General features: G+C 43.8%; 1 protein-coding gene across 4 annotated transcripts in view; it reads right to left on the bottom strand.

Annotated features, from left to right (window-relative positions):
• Positions 1–18697, bottom strand: part of LOC106584839 (serum response factor) — a 31550-nt gene extending 12853 nt beyond the window's left edge. Inside the window, exons 1-2 of one of the 4 annotated variants that reach the window (XM_014170457.2) lie at positions 17808–18697; positions 4676–4945 (exon numbers count right to left, since the gene is read on the bottom strand). In XM_014170457.2, the coding sequence (XP_014025932.1) occupies positions 4676–4945; positions 17808–18263 (726 nt within the window). In that variant the 5' untranslated portion in view covers positions 18264–18697. Of the gene's footprint in view, positions 1–4675; positions 4946–17691 lie in introns of all 4 variants that reach the window. The other 3 variants (XM_014170443.2, XM_014170449.2, XM_014170471.2) reach the window with 3 other exon arrangements.
• Between the last annotated feature and the right edge of the window lie 3705 nt (positions 18698–22402).

Raw genomic sequence — 22402 nt, 5'->3', positions numbered from 1 at the left:
CACACACACACACACACACACACGCAACGGTCTAAGGCACTGCATCTCAGTGCAAGAGGCATCACTACAGTCACTGGTTCGAATCCAGGCTGTATCACATCAGGCCGCGATTGGGAGTCCAATAGGGCGATGCACAATTGGCCCAGCGTCGTCCAGGTTTGGCCCGGGTAGGCCGTCATTGTAAATAAGAATTTGTTCTTAACTGACTTGCCTAGTTAAATAAAAGGTTACACACACACACCAAAAAGTTATTTTGTTTGCATTTACATATGTCCCCATGTTCTTCCCCAAAAACATAAAACAACAATCTGTTAGCTAGCTAACTATATAGCTAGGTGTCATCTAAAATAACCCTAATTTATAGGACAGTCGAACCCATCTATGTGAAGCTAAGCTAATAAGGATTAGCCACATATTGGACTTTGTGGTTAGCCTTCAAAATAAAAGTATGGCATTCTATTTGTATACATTTGCATCACTGTCAATTACATACCTTTATATTGAAGGCAAATCGCAAATTCCACTATTGTGGCTAATCCTTATTGTGGCTAGCTTCACAACACATATCCCGGTCCGGTCAAGCCTCACTAGCCTCTCTGGGCTAGGTGGGACGAAATCGTCCCACCTACGCAACAGCCAGTGTAATCCCGTGGCGCGATTTTCAAATACCTTAGAAATGCTATTACTTCAATTTCTCAAACATATGACTATTTTACACCATTTTAAAGACAAGACTCTCGTTAATCTAACTACACTGTCCGATTTCAAAAAGGCTTTACAACGAAAGCAAAACATTAGATTATGTCAGCAGAGTACCCAGCCAGAAATAATCAGACACCCATTTTTCAAGCTAGCATATAATGTCACAAAAACCAAAACCACAGCTAAATGCAGCACTAACCTTTGATGATCTTCATCAGATGACACTCCTAGGACATTATGTTATACAATACATGCATGTTTTGTTCAATCAAGTTCATATTTATATCAAAAAACAGCTTTTTACATTAGCATGTGACTAGCATTCCCACCAAACACTTCCGGTGAATTTACTAAATTACTCACGATAAACATTCACAAAAAACAAATTATTTTAAGAATTATAGATACAGAACTCCTTTATGCAATCGCGGTGTCCGATTTTAAAATAGCTTTTCGGTGAAAGCACATCTTGCAATATTCTGAGTAGATGGCGAGCTATCACAGGCTAGCTATTTTGACACCCACCAAGTTTGGTACTCACAAAACTCAGATTTACTATAAGAAAAATTGGATTACCTTTGCTGTTCTTCGTCAGAATGCACTCCCAGGACTTCTACTTCAATAACAAATATTGGTTTGGTTCCAAATAATCCAAATAGCGGCGTTTTGTTCGTGCGTTCAAGACACTATCCGAAGGGTAACGAAGGGTGACGCGCCCGGCGCGTATCGTGACAAAAAAATTCAAAATATTCCATTACCGTACTTCGAAGCATGTCAAACGCTGTTTAAAATCAATTTTTAATGCGACCGGGAGAAGTTGTTCTCGTTCAAAGACTCAAAGAAGAAAATGGACTCTTCACGTGCACGCGCGCACCCGTCTCATTGTTCTCAGATCGACCACTTACCAAATGCGCTACTGTTTTTCAGCCAGTAACTGCAGAGTCATGATTCAACGTTCTGGCGCCTTCTGAGAGCCTTAGAAAATGTCACGTTACAGCAGAGATCCTTTGTTTTGGATAGAGATGACAAAGAAGGCCAAGAAATGGTCAGAGAGGGCACTTCCTGTTTGGAATCTTCTCAGATTTTGGCCTGCCATATGAGTTCTGTTATACTCACAGACACCATTCAAACAGTTTTAGAAACTTTAGGGTGTTTTCTATCCAAATCAAACAATTATATGCATATTCTAGTTACTGGGCAGGAGTAGTAACCAGATTAAATCGGGTACGTTTTTTATCCGGCCGTGCAAATACTGCCCCCTATCCCCAACAGGTTAAATGAGATGAAAAGGAGACTGGAGTGCCACTTTAATAGTTGTCATGTACTTTCTGAGCTTGCATTGGGTGTATTCACCGTCACCTGCATTGTTTACGTGTGTCCTGTTTATAGCGCAGCGGAGAGAAAATGCACAGATGTGTGCCGCAGTTCTACTAAGATGTAACAGTTTGGCTTAGTTTAAAGCTTGTCAATAAACAAACTGCAAAGGGAAAACTTGAACAGAAACATTTGGGTAGTAGGCTGGCTGGCTACTACTCAACTGCAGGACAGCAATGCTGTCCTGTGCCGACAGCAATGCTGCATTCAGCCGCACCTTTGTTCCAGCAGCGCTAAAAATGCACCTTTGAAGCGCTTATAAAAATGTAAATAAAATGTAAAACACATTTGTTAGTGGTGATAGTTATTTCCATTGAATATAGTCAGAAACTTAATTAAATTATCAATGATTCTCTCACACACACACACGCACATATTTGGAACCGGTATCGAATTGAAGGTACAGCATGTAAAATGAACCAGTATCAAACTGTCAACAATGGGACATTTTAACCCTAGCCTTTTTGTGGGCCCACAGGGAGGAACTACCTCAGGGGTATCAAACTAATTCCACGGAGGCCAGAGTGTCTGTAGGTTTTTGTTTTTTCCTTTCAATAAAGACCTAGACAACCAGGTGAGGGGAGTTCTTTACTAATTAGTGACCTTAATACATCAATCAAGTACAAGGTGGAGCGAAAACTCTCAGACACTCGGCCAATAAAGCGAAAATAAACCAACCGCATTCAGTGTCTTGCATTCATTATCGTGCATTCTAGTCTAGGGCACTTGGTTTCCTTTCTAGAGGACATCTACATTAGCCAATTTGAACAAGTTATCCCTCTGAGCATAAGTCCATTTCCTCCTCCATAAACATTTGCTGAACGACTCTCTTCCAAAAGAGAGGGGACAAAACTAGTAAGCAAACAATGAAAAACTAGATTATGAGTTTAATGCCCTACTAAGTTTGCGGTGGATGGCCTGTTTCTTGTTATGACACTGACTGTGGGTGTCTGTCTGGCTGTGGTCTGATTTGATTGAGTCCAGAACCCCAGCCCAGCCCACTTCTGCTCCCGAACAGCATCCCCGTCCATCTGTATTTCAGCGTTCCTGATAACTTACTAGCACCAGCATGCGGCTCTACCTCCTCATCTGCACTCCGTCTTTCTATCAGTGCTTTGCACACCACCACAACCGAGGTGACTTGTCAGACAGACACCCTTTTAAATAGAAACTTCCTCTCCACAGGGTGAGCAGTGAGGATTCCTCCCACCACGTCACCTGTGAGCCAAAGTAGTACCGTGGTTCATCACCAACAAAAGCAAGTCTGGCTTTTGGTTGAGTAAAGAAGCTTAATGAGCTGAAAAATCCAGAATCTTTGCCATCACCACTCATAATTAACACTACAGAATTTGTTTCCATTTCATTAAACTAACTGCGCATCATGACATGATTTGTTGTCACTTATCATAAGCTTCTCTGCTTTAAAAAGGGGGTCAATGGGCCATCCATTAATAAAAATATTGATGTGAACTTTTGTAGCTCACGCTGTATTTCCAAAGCGAAAGTGTAGGCCTGTGCCTGGTGAATTAGCCAGCAACATGACCATTTGAGGAAGCTACCATTTATTCCCCTCTGTATTAAGCCAGGTGAGAGATGAAACTGACAACAAGTGGTTGACAATAAAGTGCAAGACTAGCCCAACAAAGGCCCTTTTTATTTACTCAAGCAAAAGATTTAGCCTCAGGTTGGCGTACATCGCTGAACCTCCTAACATAGAGCTCACCACGTTTCCTTGAAAATCACGGTCTCCAACCAACGCTGAAAACAGCTGCAGCTTATATGGAATGCAATCAGCCCTCTGCCAAGAGAGAAACTAGAGGAAACCATCCCATATATGGACAAAGAGGCCAAATATTATTTTTCTCAATCTACTGCGAAGCATTTATTTGTTTTTCATTTGCTCATGAATAACAGTGAAGTCTAAGGAGACGTACCAGCTAACCCATCGGTCAGCTTTGGTTAAAGGACCCATGTAGTGATGTCAACCGTTTAAGCAAAATGATGTCCTGTGATGTTGTACTATGACTTTGATCCAGTTTTTTGTTGTTGTTGTGTGAATACATTTTTATGGTGGCTACAAAAGGTTTCTCTGGCTGGAAAGTTTGTTCTCCCACACACACTTTTTTACCAGAATAAGGAGGTGAAACTACCACTGGCTAGTGCCTTTAAGTCTAAGACCGCTAACACCTTTGCTTTTCAAGGGATGCCGAATGCTACTACAAGTTAAGACATTCTACACTGGTTCTCTTTCCGGCACTGCATAGTAACCTAGCCACCCTCTTTGGTTCTGAAGCCTGTGCCAATTTCCCAACAGGATAAAGAATGAACAGAGCAACAATACTTCTTCCACATACTGTAGTAGTAGTAGTAGTAGTAGTAGTAGTAGTAGTAGTAGTAGTAGTTATTATTATTACGCACAGTATGCAAAAAAAGTGTGACAACATGTTTGTTGATCTATGCGTTCGAAAAAACACCTCCATGCAACTGCTAGGCTAAAATCACCATATAAGACAGCATTAGGTAACTCGATGCATGGTAACCCAGGTGCTCTGAAGCAGCCATCGGTTGCGTTAACCCCAGGAGACTGTAACCACCTCACCTTGGTGTGCTCTGTGCAGCCGTCACCCTCCGACACCTGGTAGGTGAGGTCCGTCTCCTCGAAGCCTGTGGCGCTCATGCGCTGGTCGGTGGACGGGTCATTGCGGGGCGGCGAGTCGGGCGAGTTGAGGCACGTCTGGATGAGCGCCTTGCCCGTCTCGCTGGTAATCATGGGCTGGAGCTTGCGTGTGGCAAACGTGTAGACGTGGCCTGTCTCGCTGGCCACCAGGAGGAGGACCTGGGTGCCCGTTAGAGTGGAGAGCTCGTAGGCCTGGGGGAGTGGGAAGAGGGATGAGAGAGCGTCAGGCATCAAATCAAACTTAATGTAGCCCTTTCCACCCTCAGTCATGTCATCCCGTATACGGGTCATTGATAAGTGCCTAAATTGGAACGCAGTGGCTGTAGAGTGACATGCTATACATGACGTCAGAGCTCAGGTTCGCCGCTTCACAGCTCTGTATGGGTTTTAACTGACAGCTGTTATAAACTTGAGCATGTGCGCGACAACAAGATGCCCCCAACCCTCCTGCTAATTGAGCTACTTTTGCACATTTGTCGTTTGAGTGAAGGAAATGCTGTAAATAGAGACAAGTCGGTGTTCTGAAAGATGAGACGTTGAGGGTTATAATAAATACCGCTTCATCATACAAGCAAACTACACACCCGTGAGTCCAAATGTACTTCACATTTCCATATTTGAAGACATGTAATTTACACTATCAAGGTTTATGATTGCTATGTTTGATTCACAGTTGCAAGGATGATATGCGTTACGCCCTGAAGAGAATGAGTTTGTTGTATTGTGAAGAAAATTAGACACGGAACACACACTTGAACGCACTCATGACTCCATTCTATGCGCACCAAAATTACAAAATCGGTTTCCCTGAAGTGCCTTTTGAAAGCCTAACACTGTAAGATCATATTTTATAACGTAGCTAGCCATGTTGGCAATAGAATCAGCTTTCAGATTACGCCCACCTGACCCAGATTGCGATATATAAATGTGAACAGCAGCAATTGTATGATGGTGGGGAGACAGAGCTTTGTTCAAAACAAAAAAACTACAAGTGTGCTTGCCTCAGTTCCTCAATGGCAAAGCTAGGAGAGCTCCTTATAGTTCAAGGCTCTTTCCTTGAGTCATAAAAGTGCATTGAAATTACTTAGGAAATGTGCAGTTTGGAGAGGTGTGGACACTTAGACAACAGTTAGACCTCTCACTCAAACCCTTGTAATCATTTTTTCTTATCTTGCACCAATCCAACATTTCAGTGAATATTCTTATGTTACTGAATGTTCCAGAGTATTTTTAGATTTTGTTGTTGACAAATTCTGTGAAAAGTTCAGTAAATGTAAAATGCAAAAAAACCAACAGTGTAATGTTTGGATTCAGTCTTGTGTCCTCATCTTTGGTCTGATTATTTCCCCATAATCTCCAGTGTTCTCTTTGTTTCTACCATCATCATGCATATGCTTTTTATAGTTCTTCTGTTAGAAACATTTAAAAATGTGGCCCTATCCATATAGGCCAATTTCCAGGAGTGTAAGGGGCTAAAGTGCATTTACAGTAATGCAATAAAAAGAGAATGTGATTGTCAGTGCACAAATGAATCATCCATTTTAATGCTAAGACACATGTTAGAAATAGTAGGCAAATTCTAATATATATATATATATATATATATATATATATATATATATATATATATATATATATATTTATTTTAACTGCTTAATCAAGAAAAATCCCATCGGAGAGACGCTTGTCTGAGTAGAATTCATTAATGGCGAACAGTGCTTGCACACTGATGTTTCTATGGATATAGGGATGTCATCAGTTGGGCGTCAATTAGGGCTGGGCGATAAGTCAATAATTAGGAGGTAATTACTTCCCTCAATAACGTTCTAAAAACATTTAGGTACATTTTCGATAATGTCGATAGAATCATTAGGTACAGCAGTCCATTTCATCTCTGACACAGCAGGAACATATAGAGAAGTGACAATATAAGGGTGGAGAGGTATACGCCCACTAAAAGCCACTTAGCACCTTGAGTAGCCACTATTAACCACGAAAACAGTTGCAGTGATAGCCATGGAGAAGGAGCAGCTTCCAACGAAGAAATTATTGATAAAAAGGGTCCAACTGTTTCAGTTATTTGGAAGTGGTTTGGCTTTTTGAAGTTCGACAAAGAGCAGAGCAACGTTCGGTGAAAATTGTGCCGTAGACAGGTGGCTACCAAGTCTGGTAATTCGACAAACCCTTTTCACCTTTTGAAGCAAAATCACTCTTTGGTATATGCAGGAAGTTTGAGTTTGCGCCACGGTATTGATAAACGCCCCTCAAGCACCAGCCAATCTAGGGATGTTCGCCCGAAGCAGTCAACACTGACAGCGTTTATGCCCTACGATTAAACATCGAAAAGACAAAGACATCACAAATGCTTTTATGCATTGCTAAGGACATGCTACCAGTTAGCACAGTCGAAAAGGAAGGTTTCAAGAGGCTTATCAATTTAATTGACCCCAGGTACGTGCTCCCTGGCCGCAAACATTTCTCTCTACGCCGAGTGTAGGGAAAAAGTTGAGGAACAGCTCAAGACAGATTTTACATATTTTGCTACTACTACCACTGATTGGTGGTCTAGTCACACGTCAGAGCCTTATATTAGCCTCAGAGTGGAATCTTCTAAATAAATGCCTTCAAACATCATACTTTCCCGACGACCACACAGTTCAAGCTATAGCAGAGGGGCTCATTGATGCTCTCACCTCCTGGGGACTCAGTCAAGACAGACAGGTCTGCATTACAATGGATAGTGGTGCGACCGTGGAGAAGGCTGCTCAAATCAACAAATGGAACCGACTGCAATGTTTTGGACATTGTCTGCACTTGACCATTGGTAAGTAACCATGTCAATTGTGTATATTGAAGTAATTGGTTAGATGAAACTAAAATGTCCTTTTTTTTTCTTCCATCAATTGATGAAAAAATATTACATTTGTACATAACTAAAGGGATTATTGCGATTAACATTTTATTAAAATCTCTTGATTTCTATTAGAGAGAGTGGGTAGAGACAAAATGGGTGGATCGAGCAATTGGAGTGTGTAAGAAAGTGGTAGGTGCCATTTCCTATTGGTGGAAAAAGAAGAGACCTGGCAGTTCAAAAAGAACAACCTACCCCAGCACAAGTTGGTGACCGAGTCGCCGACCAGGTGGTGATCACGTCAAAAGATGATGCAAAGAGTACTGGAGCAGGAGAAAGCCATTTCACAGGTCTTGTCCAGTGACAAGACCCAGGACTTAGCTCCCACCTGTACTGATATAGATGTTCTTGAGTCCATCAACCAGGCATTGACCCCACTCCTAGAATTCACCGATGCTCTGTCTGGCGAGTCTTATGTCAGTGTGTCTTACCTGAAGCCAGTACTACACCTGTTCAATACAGAAGTCATGAAACCTGATGATGGTGAAACAGTGCTCACCCAAACCATCAAAACGATAGTCATGGACGAGCTGAATGAGAAATATGATGACCTAGCCACAGATGACCTCCTGGGCATAGCCTCGTCAGTTTAAAACACATTACATCAAAGTGGAGAAGTTGGGCCACATAAAAGCAAGAGCTGTCTCAGAGATGGTAAATAAGGGACATGAAAAGCCCAGCACATGGAGAAGTTGCTGCTGCTTCTGCTTCACCACAACTGACAGCTAAAAAGAGAAAGTCACTGGGCAGTTTTTCCAAAAAGCCATTCTCCACCACCAGATTTTATTGAAATCCAGCTGGTACAAAAGGAACTCAGCTGCTACCTTCAGTCTCCTGATTCTGACAGTGAGACCAATCCACTGGACTGGTGGAAGATCCACCCCCCCAAAAAAACTTCCCCAAAGTCAGCCACCTGGCAAAGCGCTACCTGTGCATTCCTGCGACCAGCTCCCCCTCAGAGCGTGTTTTTAGCACAGGTGGCAACATAGTGACCTTCCATAGGGCAGCTTTAAAGCCAGAAACTGTAGACAGACTTGTCTTTCTTGCTTGTAACTTCTAAGACAACTACCCCAACATAAACTGTGATGTGCTTTTAGCCTAACAGTTATAATGCATATTGACTTGCACTATTTAAAAATTGTATTTCTTGCTCATGACTTAAGGGTTTACAGCTTTTAAAAAAAGTGGAGTTAATGTTATTTGTGAGTTCTACTTCTGACAAATAAGAAACATTAAAGCCTTTGGTTTGTTCAGGCATTCATTATCTTGTGATAATTTATTAGCCATATCGCCCAGCCCTAGCATCAATAGATAAATAGGCCCTTGCATGCATCTTTATCAATACTGTTATAATAATGTTCCGGAACTCCAATTTGAGCAGCAGCAGCTGAAAAATGAGCTCCTACAAATATTGAAATTTACATGGTTTTTAGAGTGAAGTACATCGGAAAAAAGCAAAAGAAAACTGCAAGACTGAATAGGAGAAAAAACAAGCAACAAACAAAGAAGATAGGCTTTTGAAAAATAACTATTTTTCATAAAATTGTAGTTATCTTAGCAAGCTGAATTGTTTACCAGTTGCTAAGCAGTTGCTAGGGACTCTTTTGGAAGAAGCTAGCTAGCTAACGAAGAACAACAAAGAATATCTAGTTAACAGAAGAAAAGAAAGAAAATCAGGACAGAAGAAAAAGGATATCAAAGTGAAACAGTTCTCTAAAGACACAGGAGACAATAATACAAGAAACAACACTTCTGTAGCTTGTCAACTATGTGTCTGTCTATCCCTGTTCTCTCCTCTCTGCACAGGCCATACAAACGCTTCACACCGCGTGGCCGCTGCCACTCTAACCTGGTGGTCCCAGCGCGCGACCCACGTGGAGTTCCAGGTCTCCGGCAGCCTCTGGAACTGCCGGTCTGCAGCCAACAAGGCTGAGTTCATCTCAGCCTATGCTACCCTCCAGTCCCTAGACTTCCTGGCGCTGACGGAAACATGGATTACCACAGATAACACTGCTACTCCTACTGCTCTCTCTTCGTCTGCCCATGTGTTCTCGCATACCCCTAGAGCATCGAGCCAGCGGGGTGGTGGCACTGGAATCCTCATCTCTCCCAAGTGGACATTCTCTCTTTCTCCCCTGACCCATCTGTCTATCTCCTCATTTGAATTCCATGCTGTCACAGTTACCAGCCCTTTCAAGCTTAACATCCTTATCATTTATCGCCCTCCAGGTTCCCTTGGAGAGTTCATCAATGAGCTTGACGCCTTGATAAGTTCCTTTCCTGAGGATGGCTCACCTCTCAGTTCTGGGTGACTTTAACCTCCCCACGTCTACCTTTGACTCATTCCTCTCTGCCTCCTTCTTTCCACTCCTCTCCTCTTTTGACCTCACCCTCTCACCTTCCCCCCCTACTCACAAGGCAGGCAATACGCTTGACCTCATCTTTACTAGATGCTGTTCTTCCACTAATCTCATTGCAACTCCCCTCCAAATCTCCGACCACTACCTTGTATCCTTTTCCCTCTTGCTCTCATCCAACACTTCTCACTCTGCCCCTACTCGGATGGTATTGCGCCGTTCCAACCTTCGCTCTCTCTCCTCTTCCATCCTATCATCTCTTCCCTCTGCTCAAACCTTCTCCAACCTATCTCCTGATTCTGCCTCCTCAACCCTCATCTCCTCCCTTTCTGCATCCTTTGATTTTCTCTGTCCCCTATCCTCCAGGCCGGCTCGGTCCTCCCCTCCTGCTCCGTGGCTCGACGACTCACTACGAGCTCACAGAACAGGGCTCCGGGCAGCCGAGCGGAAATGGAGGAAAACTCGCCTCCCTGCGGACCTGGCATCCTTTCACTCACTCCTCTCTACATTCTCCTCTTCTGTCTCTGCTGCTAAAGCCACTTTCTACCACTCTAAATTCCAAGCATCTGCCTCTAACCCTAGGAAGCTCTTTGCTACCTTCTCCTCCCTCCTGAATCCTCCTCCCCCCCCCTCCTCCTCCCTCTCTGCGGATGACTTCGTCAACCATTTTGAAAAGAAGGTTGACGATATCCGATCCTCGTTTGCTAAGTCAAACGACACCGCTGGTCCTGCTCACACTGCCCTACCCTGTGCTTTGACCTCTTTCTCCTCTCTCTCTCTCCAGATGAAATCTCGCGTCTTGTGACGGCCGGCCGCCCAACAACCTGCCCACTTGACCCTATCCCCTCCTCTCTTCTCCAGACCATTTCCGGAGACCTTCTCCCCTTCCTCACCTCGCTCATCAACTCATCCTTGACCGCTGGCTACGTCCCTTCCGTCTTCAAGAGAGCGAGAGTTGCACCCCTTCTGAAAAAAGCTACACTCGATCCCTCCGATGTCAACAACTACAGACCAGTATCCCTTCTTTCTTTTCTCTCCAAAACTCTTGAACGTGCCGTCCTTGGCCAGCTCTCCTGCTATCTCTCTCAGAATGACCTTCTTGATCTTAATCAGTCAGGTTTCAAGACTGGGCATTCAACTGAGACTGCTCTTCTCTGTGTCACGGAGGCTCTCCGCACTGCTAAAGCTAACTCTCTCTCCTCTGCTCTCATCCTTCTAGACCTATCTGCTGCCTTTGATACTGTGAACCATCAAATCCTCCTCTCCACCCTCTCCGAGTTGGGCATCTCCGGCGCGGCCCACGCTTGGATTGCGTCCTACCTGACAGGTCGCTCCTACCAGGTGGCGTGGCGAGAATCTGTCTCCGCACCATGCGCTCTCACCACTGGTGTCCCCCAGGGCTCTGTTCTAGGCCCTCTCCTATTCTCGCTATACACCAAGTCACTTGGCTCTGTCATATCCTCACATGGTCTCTCCTATCATTGCTATGCAGACGACACACAATTAATCTTCTCCTTTCCCCCCTTCTGATAACCAGGCGGCGAATCGCATCTCTGCATGTCTGTCAGACATATCAGTGTGGATGACGGATCACCAGCTCAAGCTGAACCTCGGCAAGACGGAGCTGCTCTTCCTCCCGGGGAAGGACTGCCCGTTCCATGATCTCGCCATCACGGTTGACAACTCCCTTGTGTCCTCCTCCCAGAGTGCTAAGAACCTTGGCGTGATCCTGGACAACACCCTGTCGTTCTCCACTAACATCAAGGCGGTGACCCGATCCTGTAGGTTCATGCTCTACAACATTCGCAGAGTACGACCCTGCCTCACACAGGAAGCGGCGCAAGTCCTAATCCAGGCACTTGTCATCTCCCGTCTGGATTACTGCAACTCGCTGTTGGCTGGGCTCCCTGCCTGTGCCATTAAACCCCTACAACTCATCCAGAACGCCGCAGCCCGTCTGGTGTTCAACCTTCCCAAGTTCTCTCACGTCACCCCGCTCCTCCGCTCTCTCCACTGGCTTCCAGTTGAAGCTCGCATCCGCTACAAGACCATGGTGATTGCCTACGGAGCTGTGAAGGGAACGGCACCTCCATACCTTCAGGCTCTGATCAGGCCCTACACCCAAACAAGGGCACTGCGTTCATCCACCACTGGCCTGCTGGCCCCCCTACCTCTGAGGAAGCACAGTTCCCGCTCAGCCCAGTCAAAACTGTTCGCTGCTCTGGCACCCCAATGGTGGAACAAATTCCCTCACGACGCCAGGACAGCGGAGTCAATCACCACCTTCCGGAGACACCTGAAACCCCACCTCTTTAAGGAATACCTAGGATAGGATAAAGTAATCCTTCTAACCCCCCCCTTAAAAGATTTAGATGCACTATTGTAAAGTGGTTGTTCCACTGGATATCATAAGGTGAATGCACCATTTTGTAAGTCGCTCTGGATAAGAGCGTCTGCTAAATGACTTAAATGTAATGTAAATGTAAATACATTGTTACATTTGTGATACAGTAATAGGTTCAGTATAGCCTACAGTTGCAGTGAATATTGTTGTATGACAAAATGGATGAATGACTACATTTATTTGCATTTAGGATATAGGCCTAGTGTTTTTTTCACAAGTCATTTGATCCTTCGATGTCGACTCTTCCTATCATTGTGAAGCAGAATTCACCAAGCGTTGGATTGTTCACCCACTAATAGGGAACGTGATCTGGGTTTAGACCGTCGTGAGACAGGTTAGTTTTACACTAGGCCTATATCCTAAATGCAAATTAATGTAGTCATTCATCCATTTTGTCATACAACAACATTCACTGCAACTGTATCTAAATGCAAAACCATTCATACAAACTCATGAGCAAAGATAAAGCAAAGCAGTGCGACAAAACAAACAGTTACACAAACAAGCGTACAGTCAATAACACAATCCATGTACTGCCTAACACAGTACATGGATATTCAATGAAAACTTTCTACAAATGTGCTCTGCAAACACTGTTTTCGTGCAAACACACACAAGTCCTTAGCACTGATGCAGTGGTGAGGCAGCAAGCACATCTTCCAACTATTTATTTATAGATATTGGAGAGAACAATCAATGTGGTCTCTGGGCTGTAGTCCTACAAAGGCCAAGAGTGGAGAGGAGTGGTCAGGCTAAAGGCCAAGAGTGGTTAGGCTAAAGGTTATTGGGAGAGTAAGAGGTAAATATTTCTGAACAAGCGCATTAGTTGCTTAGAGCAGTGCAAGGCTACGTTCAGAAGGCAAACGTTGTGGAACATTGCAAATAGAAATGTCATGAATATAACTAACGTGATTCCTTACTCAGCATGTCAGAAGGTCATGTTTGTTCTACACAGGCTCATAGTACCTCAACCCAGTGCCCTACTTAATGCAGCCTAGACCAAGCTTCCTTCCACCATGCATAGCCATTTCTTAAAAGCTTTTAAACAGCATCTCGGTGAGCACAAGCTGTTGTTTCCAAGGGGATCCCCACAGCCAAGCATAACATTGTGCCTGTGTAGGCAGCAGAGAGCGTGGCTCTAACAAGCCCAGGGCTCTCAGGCACTATGGGATAGTAGTAGTAGGAGGGAAATGGGATCTTTTTCTCAGCAGCCATTGGCTGCGTATGCTATTCAATGTATTGATGCACTTTATGGTGCTCATAAACTGGGACAACATCAGAAAGCAACCAGTGTTAATTAGAAAGCAAGGCTATAAAGTCAGGAAGGGGCAAACGATAGGAAGGAGAATATAGAGTTGAAGAGATTGAGCGAGTTAGGCCTAGCTATCCTGTGTCCTCCACTTTGCAGCAACACTTTCTGTAGGTTGTCATTTGTGCGGACCCACCCACACACCAAACCTGGGCTGGTAAGTAACCTAGTGGTTTTAAGAGCGTTGGGCCAATAACGGAAAGGTCGCTGGTTCGAATCCCCGAACCAGCTTGGTGGAAAGATCTGCCGTTCGACCCTTGAGCAACACCCCAACAACTACTCCCTGGGTGCCGATGACGTCGATTAAGGTGGCTCCCTGCACCGATCTGATTCAGAGGGGTTGGGTTAAATGTGGAAGACACATTTTGGTTGAATGCATTCAGTTGCGCAACTGACTCAGTATCCCATTTCCCACACTGTATATGCACAAGTGGCATTGCCTCATTGCAGAGTGGAAGGAACCCTGTGGTTGCCTAGGCACCCACACAGTATCGCTCTAAGAGGGGGTGTGCGTTGGCAGTGCACCATGGAGGAGCAGTGATAGCTCAAAGCTCAGATTTTGTGGAACATCAAAGCAGTTCTTTATTCTACCTTCCACATTGCAGTCTGATTTTTCAAGCGAACCAGAGCCTCCTGGGGCTGCAGGTAGTCTAGTGGTTAAGAGAATTGGGCCAGTTAACGAAAGGTTGCTGGTTTGAATCCCCGACCCGGCATGGGGGGAAAAATCCGGAAGGCAGTTAACCCCCAAAAACACCTGCTCCCCGGGCACTGTGGATGTTGATTAAGGCAGCTCCCCGCACCTCTCTGAATCAGAGGGGTTGGGTTAAACGTGGAAGACACATTTCAGATGAATGCATTCAGTTGTGCAACTGACTATGTAGCCCCTTTTCTTGCCTGTATTTTATAAACAGAGGTTGCCAAATATTTTTTTTCTTCCCCCCCTCCCTGCTGCATACAGCACACCTGGGTACAAAAATCTGTAAAGTACCCTGCCCTGAGCAGGGTTATTTAACTCCCAAAGGCCTTTGCAGACTGTACGTCGGAATCAGTTTTAAGATTATCATGTTAAACTGTATGATGTTACCAAATTAAAATCTGCACGTGTGGCAGCAGCACAAGCCTCACTCTATGCTTATGCACGAGTGAAGTGAGTTCAGGGAAAAAAAACTGAAAGTATGCATCTTACAAAGAGTTCACATACAAACTTTATATGTCCAAACTCAATCAAAATAACATGGTCGCTGTGTTAGACCGTTGTGCATTTATCAAAATACCATCAGGTGGCCTGATTTCATGCAGATGTGTCATGTAAACAAGATTAGGGAAATCATTATTTGTGCACAGCATGTAGGCTAAAAGTTTAAATCAAACTATTATATTAAATCCGACTATTCACAATAATATCAGGTGGTGTGAAAGGAAGGCCCGGAAAATCGTCAAAGACTCCAGCCACCCAAGCCATAGACTTGTCTCTGCATCAAGTCTGACACCAACAGGCTCCTGAACAGCTTTTATCCCCATACCATAAGACTGCTAAATAGCTGACAGAATGGCTACACAGACTGAGTTGACCCTTGTATTTTATTTTTGCACTGACTCTACACTCACGCACACTAACATGCCAACACAACCATGTTAAACCCACTGGCTCCAGGTTATCTATAAGTCTTTGCTAGGTAAAGCCCCGCCTTATCTCAGCTCACTGGTCACCATAGCAGCACCCACCCGTAGCACGCGCTCCAGCAGGTATATTTCACTGGTCACCCTCAAAGCCAACTCCTCCTTTGGCCGCCTTTCCTTCCAGTTCTCTGCTGCCAATGACTGGAACGAATTGCAAAAATCACTGAAGCTGGAGACTCATATCTCCCTCACTAACTTTAAGCATCAACTGTCAGAGCAGCTTACAGATCATTGCACCTGTACATAGCCCATCTGTAAATAGCCCATCCAAATACCTCATCCCCATACTGTATGCATTTATTTTGCTCCTTTGCACCCCAGTATCTCTACTTGCACATTCATCTTCTGCACATCTATCACTCCAGTGTTTAATTGCAATTATTTTGCCACTATGGGCTATTTATTGTTCCTAATCTTACTTCATTTGCACACACTGTATATAGACTTGTCTATTGTGTTATTGACTGTGTTTGTTTATTCCATGTGTAACTCTGTAGCACTTTGCTTCATCTTGGCCAGGTCGCAGTTGTAAATGAGAACTTGTTCTCAACTGGCCTACTTCGTTAAATAAAGGTGAAATAAAATACATTAAAAAAAATGAAAAAACACACACAATCATAACTTACGCTGCTGCTACTCTGTTTATCATATCCTGATGCCTAGTCACCTTACCCCTATACATACCTACCTCTATCACTCCAGTATTCCTGCACATTGTAAATATGGTATTGGAACTAACCCTGTATATAGCTTCTTACTTTCACATGTTTTTGTTCTACCTTGTTATTTTGTGGAGCTTGCAAGAAAAGCATTTCAGGGTACTTGTGCATGTGACATTAAAACTTGACACGTGACCACAGGCCCGTGGAACACATGCATGCTGCTGCTGTCGTCCCATTTGACAGACTTATCTAGGATGAGGTTATCAACCTACACATGACCCAACCTAAATGCAAATAGTGTCATACCTAACCAAACAGGCCAGATCAAACAATATTGAGCTGCCTTGAAAAGAAAGTGGCTTTGGCAGCAAGTATTTGCATGCTCAGGTTTTTACTGGGCTATAACTTGGGGAGGTGATTGCAGGAATGCATTAAAATGTTCTTCACACCAGTCTCTTGATCCTCTGTAGAAGCTGAATTGCTATACAAATCTAAAAATCAGTCCTGCAACTATATAGCAGCTCATGAAAAGTAGCTACCCTGGACAGCCTAATCAAGAAGCATTCATGAAAACATTGTGTTATGAATAAAATCTATAATAGGGCCTCTGACCATTTAACTCAAATTAGTTAGCTGTAAGTTATCACATAAAAAAATACTTGACAGATAGAACTCAATGTCTCAATGCCGTGTTAAATCAAGTTTCCTGGACATTACGAAAGGTGTCCCGCAGGGGTCGATTCTGGGTCCTGTACTTTTTAATGTTTACATTAACAATAGACTTGTCTGCAAAACATTGTAACCTGCACTTGTATGCCAATGACACTGTTATGTATGCTATTGCCCCCACGGTTGACCAGGCCCTATCTGAACTACAGTCTGCCTTCATTGTATTACAGAAAGACTTTGACCTCAAATTAGTACCGAATGCAGCTAAAACTAAGTATGTGGTTTTCTAGAGCGTGTTAGATGCAGTTTATCACAGCACTTTATTATGGGCGACAATTTAAATACTCATCACTGCATTCTCTACCAGAAAGTTGGTTGGCCCTCTGATGTCATGTAAGTTGACACATTGCTATGTTTTCATTTATAAAAGACTTTCACATAAAGTCCCACTATACCTAACATCATTACTAAACTTGAGACATACAAGTTTCCACACTGGTCTCAGGGATGGCTAACTCTGGAAATTCCGTTGGTCTCCGAGTTAACTAAATGCTGATTTTACCTTTCGTGTACCTTATTTAACAATCTTCGAAATGTCCTTAAATTTGATGTTTTGGTGCTTCTAGGGCAATTCAGAAAGCTGATTAAGGACCTTATTACTGATGAATGTGTTTTTTTTAATGACCGTGTTTTTCCTTCTTTCTGTTTGCATTTATATTTTGATGTGTATTTTACTGTGATTTATGTAATGAGACCTTGGTCTCAGTATGACTCTCTGATAAAGTAAAGGTTAAATCAAATAGTTAAGCTATAAGTTACATCACATGAAACAGGTCATCACTAGTTACCACAGTCCCCGCCTATTTTAAAATTGATTGTAAACCTAAGCACACTGCTAACCATATACCTAACCTTAAATTAAGACAAAAAAAAAGCACATTTTTACCATAGCGCCAACACGTGTGCCTGTGAAATGGAACGTCTGCGCAGGTGTGGGAGCACGATCACAGGTTGGCAGCATGTCTGAAATGAAAACAAAGAGACCGACTACTGACAACTAACCTTCTTCATAATGCCAGTCTTCCTCTTGCTAAAGGTTGTGTACCGCCGAAGTTTGTTGTCTATAAATTCCATTTTGATCTTGACTCGTCCGCGGGTTTTCTTGCCTGGCTTTGCCCCGGTTGTACCTCCCGTGACACCGCCATAACCTCCCGGGGGTAGCCCCACAGACGTCGCCGATGCAGCGACTTCCATCTCAGCTCTCTCCCGTTTCACCCCTCTTTTGTCCCCGGCTGAGCCCATGGTCTCATCATCATCCCCGGAGTCGGACTCTGGTTCAGAGCCGCTGTACACCACCTCGGCTGAGTATTGTCTGATTCGGTCGTCAAACCTTCCACCTTCGGCACCACTCATGTTCGTTCCCGGGTTATTGACTTGCAGAGCGGTCAACCCAGTCCCATTTCCAGGTCGTGCGCCCCCTGGTCTTGTACCTATTCCTGCCCCGTTTCCCCCCAACATTCCGAACCTGTCCCCCAGGCCTTCAAACCTCTCGCGCCGTTGCGGTCGATGGACCCACTGGGTCTATGCGTAAATGAGCGATGTTGTGATCGAACCGAAATTATAAAAAAACGGTCTATTCCTCAGCTTGTTGGTGCAAATTGCCTTGGAATCCAGCTAATCGAGAGATAACTAGTTAAATGGCATTTAGCTAACGACTTTATCAACAAGTAAAGCCTAGCTAGCTAGATATATAGTGCTGCTGCGTGTTATCTGTGAGCTTTAGCAAAACACGATCAAATTAATAACCACAGACTAGTGTAAACGAAATAAATTGTCCATGGTATATAATTTACGATAACTGTAAAGTTGTAGTTAGAAGTTATGTTTCCTCCTACAACTAATCAATCAAGCCCAACCCCCTACTCTTCTCCACTTAAGGACATTTCGATTTACACCCATTGGTATTACTCCGCGATCCCATATAGTTCACCACGAAAACGCTTTGACCATTCCCAGTCTCTCTTCCAATATAGATAATTTATGTTATTAACATCTGGAAAATGTATTCATTTGAAAATACATTTTAGATGTACAAGAGTAACCAATTTAGCGCGCATGAATTCTATCCGGGGAAACGTTCTTTCGAGATCTACTTTCCGCCATATACAGAGATACATTTCCTTTTATGGTGTTGTCGCTCCTTATTTGGTGAGTCATAGCTCCGAACCCTAGGCAGAGAGGAAGAGGGCGAAGCGAGAGCATTTACTCCGCCCAAACAATGTTTGTGTGAGATCAGCCCTTTTTTGTATAAAGGTCTATGACAGAGTGTCGAATTTCGTGCGGGTTATTTGATCAAATAGAAGTTTCGTCATGTTTAGGCTGTTACAAATGTACTGATATAAAACTACCTAGTTGTGCATGTTGTTATCACGCGTATCTGCCCCCTCATTGGCTAGAATGCTCCCACCGGATCTCGCCTGCCTTCAATCATTAAGGACATGCATTTCCATTGTTAGAGCAGCCACTCGGTTATCTTGTAACTATAAGAGATCACCTTTGCCCTTAACTTGGTTGTGATTGGACGAAAAGGCACCCACATAGTTTCGTAATTGAAAGGAGCCAAATGTGTCTTGGATAAAAGTGATTTTAAAATTGCAAACCACGTAACGTATTTTTTTCCCCGTGATGTTTGAATAGTTTTTGCCCATAAACTACCAACTTTACCTGTGTTCTGAAAGTAGGATGTGAAGTCAAATACCACCCATTGTAAATGTGATGATAAATTCTCTGACATTTTTAATCACAGCAGTACTTTATTTACTCATATTGGAACTGAATATAAAAATACATACAGCATTTCGATTCTACTTCCATATTTGTGACTCTAGCGAATTAACCCTGAAGACCCACCCTGTGAATTAAAAGGAAAACAACCATGCAACATGAAGTAGACAATTATGGGGAATAAGATACATTTGGAATACATGCATTTAAATATCTTTATACGAGTTGTCTTGGAGATTCACCAAACAAATACATGTTCGTTAAAGACTGTAGGCTTTGCTGTAGCCACAAGGTGGCGGTATAAGTCTGATTTCCACAGTCAGGGAAGTTGTAAGGCAAGCCACGTTTCCTTTTTGTTCAGGTTTATGCAATGAAAACGTTGCATGTAACAAACATACAACATGCTGCATTTTGAAGCAACTTGCAAACACTTTCTCCAGCACTGCTTCCAAACTAGATGTGCATTCCAGGAGGTTGGTGGCACCTTAATTGGGGAGGACATGGTAGTGGCTGGAGTGGAATGGGATCAAACACATGGTTTCCAGGTGTTTAATGACATTCCATTTGCTTGGTTCCAGACATTATGAGCTGCCCTCCCCTCAGCAGCCTCCACTTGTGCATTGTCATTCTGCCATAAGACTTGCTGCCTAAAGAACGTGGTGCGATCTACAACCTCATGCACCAAGTTTAGAAAAACACTTTGTCGACCCTATTCTACCTGACAGACAATCATACACTACATGACCAAAGTATGTGGACACCTGCTCGTCGAATATCTCATTCCAAAATCATGGCCATTAATATGGAGTTGGTCCCCCCTTTGCTGATATAATAGCCTGTACTCTTCTGGGAAGGCTTTCCACCAGATGTTGGAACATTGCTGCGGGGACTTGCTTCCATTCAGCCACAAGAGCATTAGTGAGGTCGGGAACTGATGTTGGGCGATTAGGCCTGGCTCGCAGTTGGCGTTTCAATTCATCCCAAAGGTGTTTGATGGGGTTGAGGTCAGGGCTCTGTGCAGGCCAGTCAAGTCATGCTGAAACAGGAAAGGGCCTTCCCCAAACTGTTGCCACAAAGTTGGACGCACAGAATCATCTAGAATGTCATTGTATGCTGTGTGCGATTGCTTGGCCATGAAAACCCATTTCATGAAGCTCCCGATGAACTTCTTGTGCTGACGTTGCTTCCATAGGCAGTTTGGAACCACTTCGCGGCTGAGCCGTTGTTGCTCCTAGACGTTTCCACTTCACAATAACAGCACTTACAGTTGACCGGGTCAGCTCTAGCAGGGCAAACGTTTTATGAACTTACTTGTTGGAAAGGTGGCATCCTATGATGGAGCCACGTTGAAAGTCACTGAGCTCTTCAGTACGGGCCATTCTAATGCCAGTGTTTGTCTATGGAGATTGCGTGGCTGTGTGCATTTCTTTTTTACACCTGTCAGCAACGGGTGTGGCTGAAATAGCCAAATCCACTAACTTGAAGGGGTGTCCACATACTTTTGTATATATAGTGTACCTGTTCACGCAATACGTTTCTATCTAAACTGCTGACGTTCTGAAACAATGCACCCTACTGAACAGACCCAAGGTCAGACAGGTTGCAGTAGGGTCTGTAACACTGAGCTGGATACTGGATTTTGCATCCAGTATAGCATCCAGCATCTGGCTAAGTTACATCCAGCATCCAGCATCCAGCTCAGAGTTACGTCCAGCATCTGGCTCAGAGTTACATCCAGCATCCCAGCTCAGAGTTACATCCATCTCAGAGTTACATCCAACATCTGGCTGAGAGTGACATCCAGCATTTGGCTCAGAGTTACGTCCAGCATCCCGGCTTCGAGTTACATCCAGCATTCGGCTCAGAGTTACATCCAGCATTCGGCTCGGAGTTACGTCCAGCATCAGGCTCAGAGTTACATCCAGCATCGAGTTACATCCAGCATCGAGTTACATCCAGCATCGAGTTACATCCAGCTGAGAGTTACATCCAGCATCCGGCTAAGAGTTACATCCAGCATGAAATTGTACAAACATACAGTATCAGTCAAATGTTGTAGCCACCCTTTACCTTTGACAGCTTTGCACACTCTTGACAAAAACCTGCTGCAGAGCCCTCAGGACCTCAGACTGGAGCGAAGGTTCACCTTCAAACAGGACAACGACCCTAAGCACACAGCCAAGACAACGTAGGAGTGGCTTCGGGACAAGTCTCGGAATGCCCTTGAGTAGCCCAGCCAGAGCTCGGACTTGAACCTGATCAAACAACTCTGGAGAGACCTGAAAATAGCTGAGCAGAAACACTCCTCATCCAATCTGACAGAGTTTGAGAGGATCTGCAGAGAAGAATGGGAGAAACTCCCCAAATACAGGTGTGCCAAGCTTGTAGCATCATACCCAAAGGTGCTTCAACAAAGTACTGAGTAAAGGGTCTGAATACTTATGTAAATGTGATATTTCAGTTGTTCTACTTTCAATACATTTGCAAAATTTCTAAAAACCTGTTTTTGCTTTGTCATTATGTGGTATTGTGTGTAGATTGATAAAGGGAACAACAATGATTTAATCATTTTTAGAATAAGGCTGTAAAGTAACAAAATGTGGAAAAAGTCAAGGGGTCTGAATACCTTTGGAATCCACTGTATCTGTAAAGTCCCTCAGTTGAGCAAGGAATTTTGAGCACAGATTCAACCAGAAAGACCATGGAAGTTTTCCAAAGGTTCGCAAAGAAGGGCACCTATTGGTAGATGGGTAAAAAAAAGAAGCAGACATTGAATATCCCTTTGAGCATAGTGCAGTTATTAATTACACTTTGGATGATGTTCTGCCCCTGAACAAGGCAGTTAACCCACTGTTCCTAGGCCATCATTGAAA

Source organism: Salmo salar, chromosome ssa02 (genome assembly GCF_905237065.1).
Source record: "Salmo salar chromosome ssa02, Ssal_v3.1, whole genome shotgun sequence".
NCBI classification, from domain to species: domain Eukaryota; kingdom Metazoa; phylum Chordata; class Actinopteri; order Salmoniformes; family Salmonidae; genus Salmo; species Salmo salar.
Note: the sequence above shows the minus strand (reverse complement) of the source record. Positions and strands in the feature narration are given on the sequence as shown.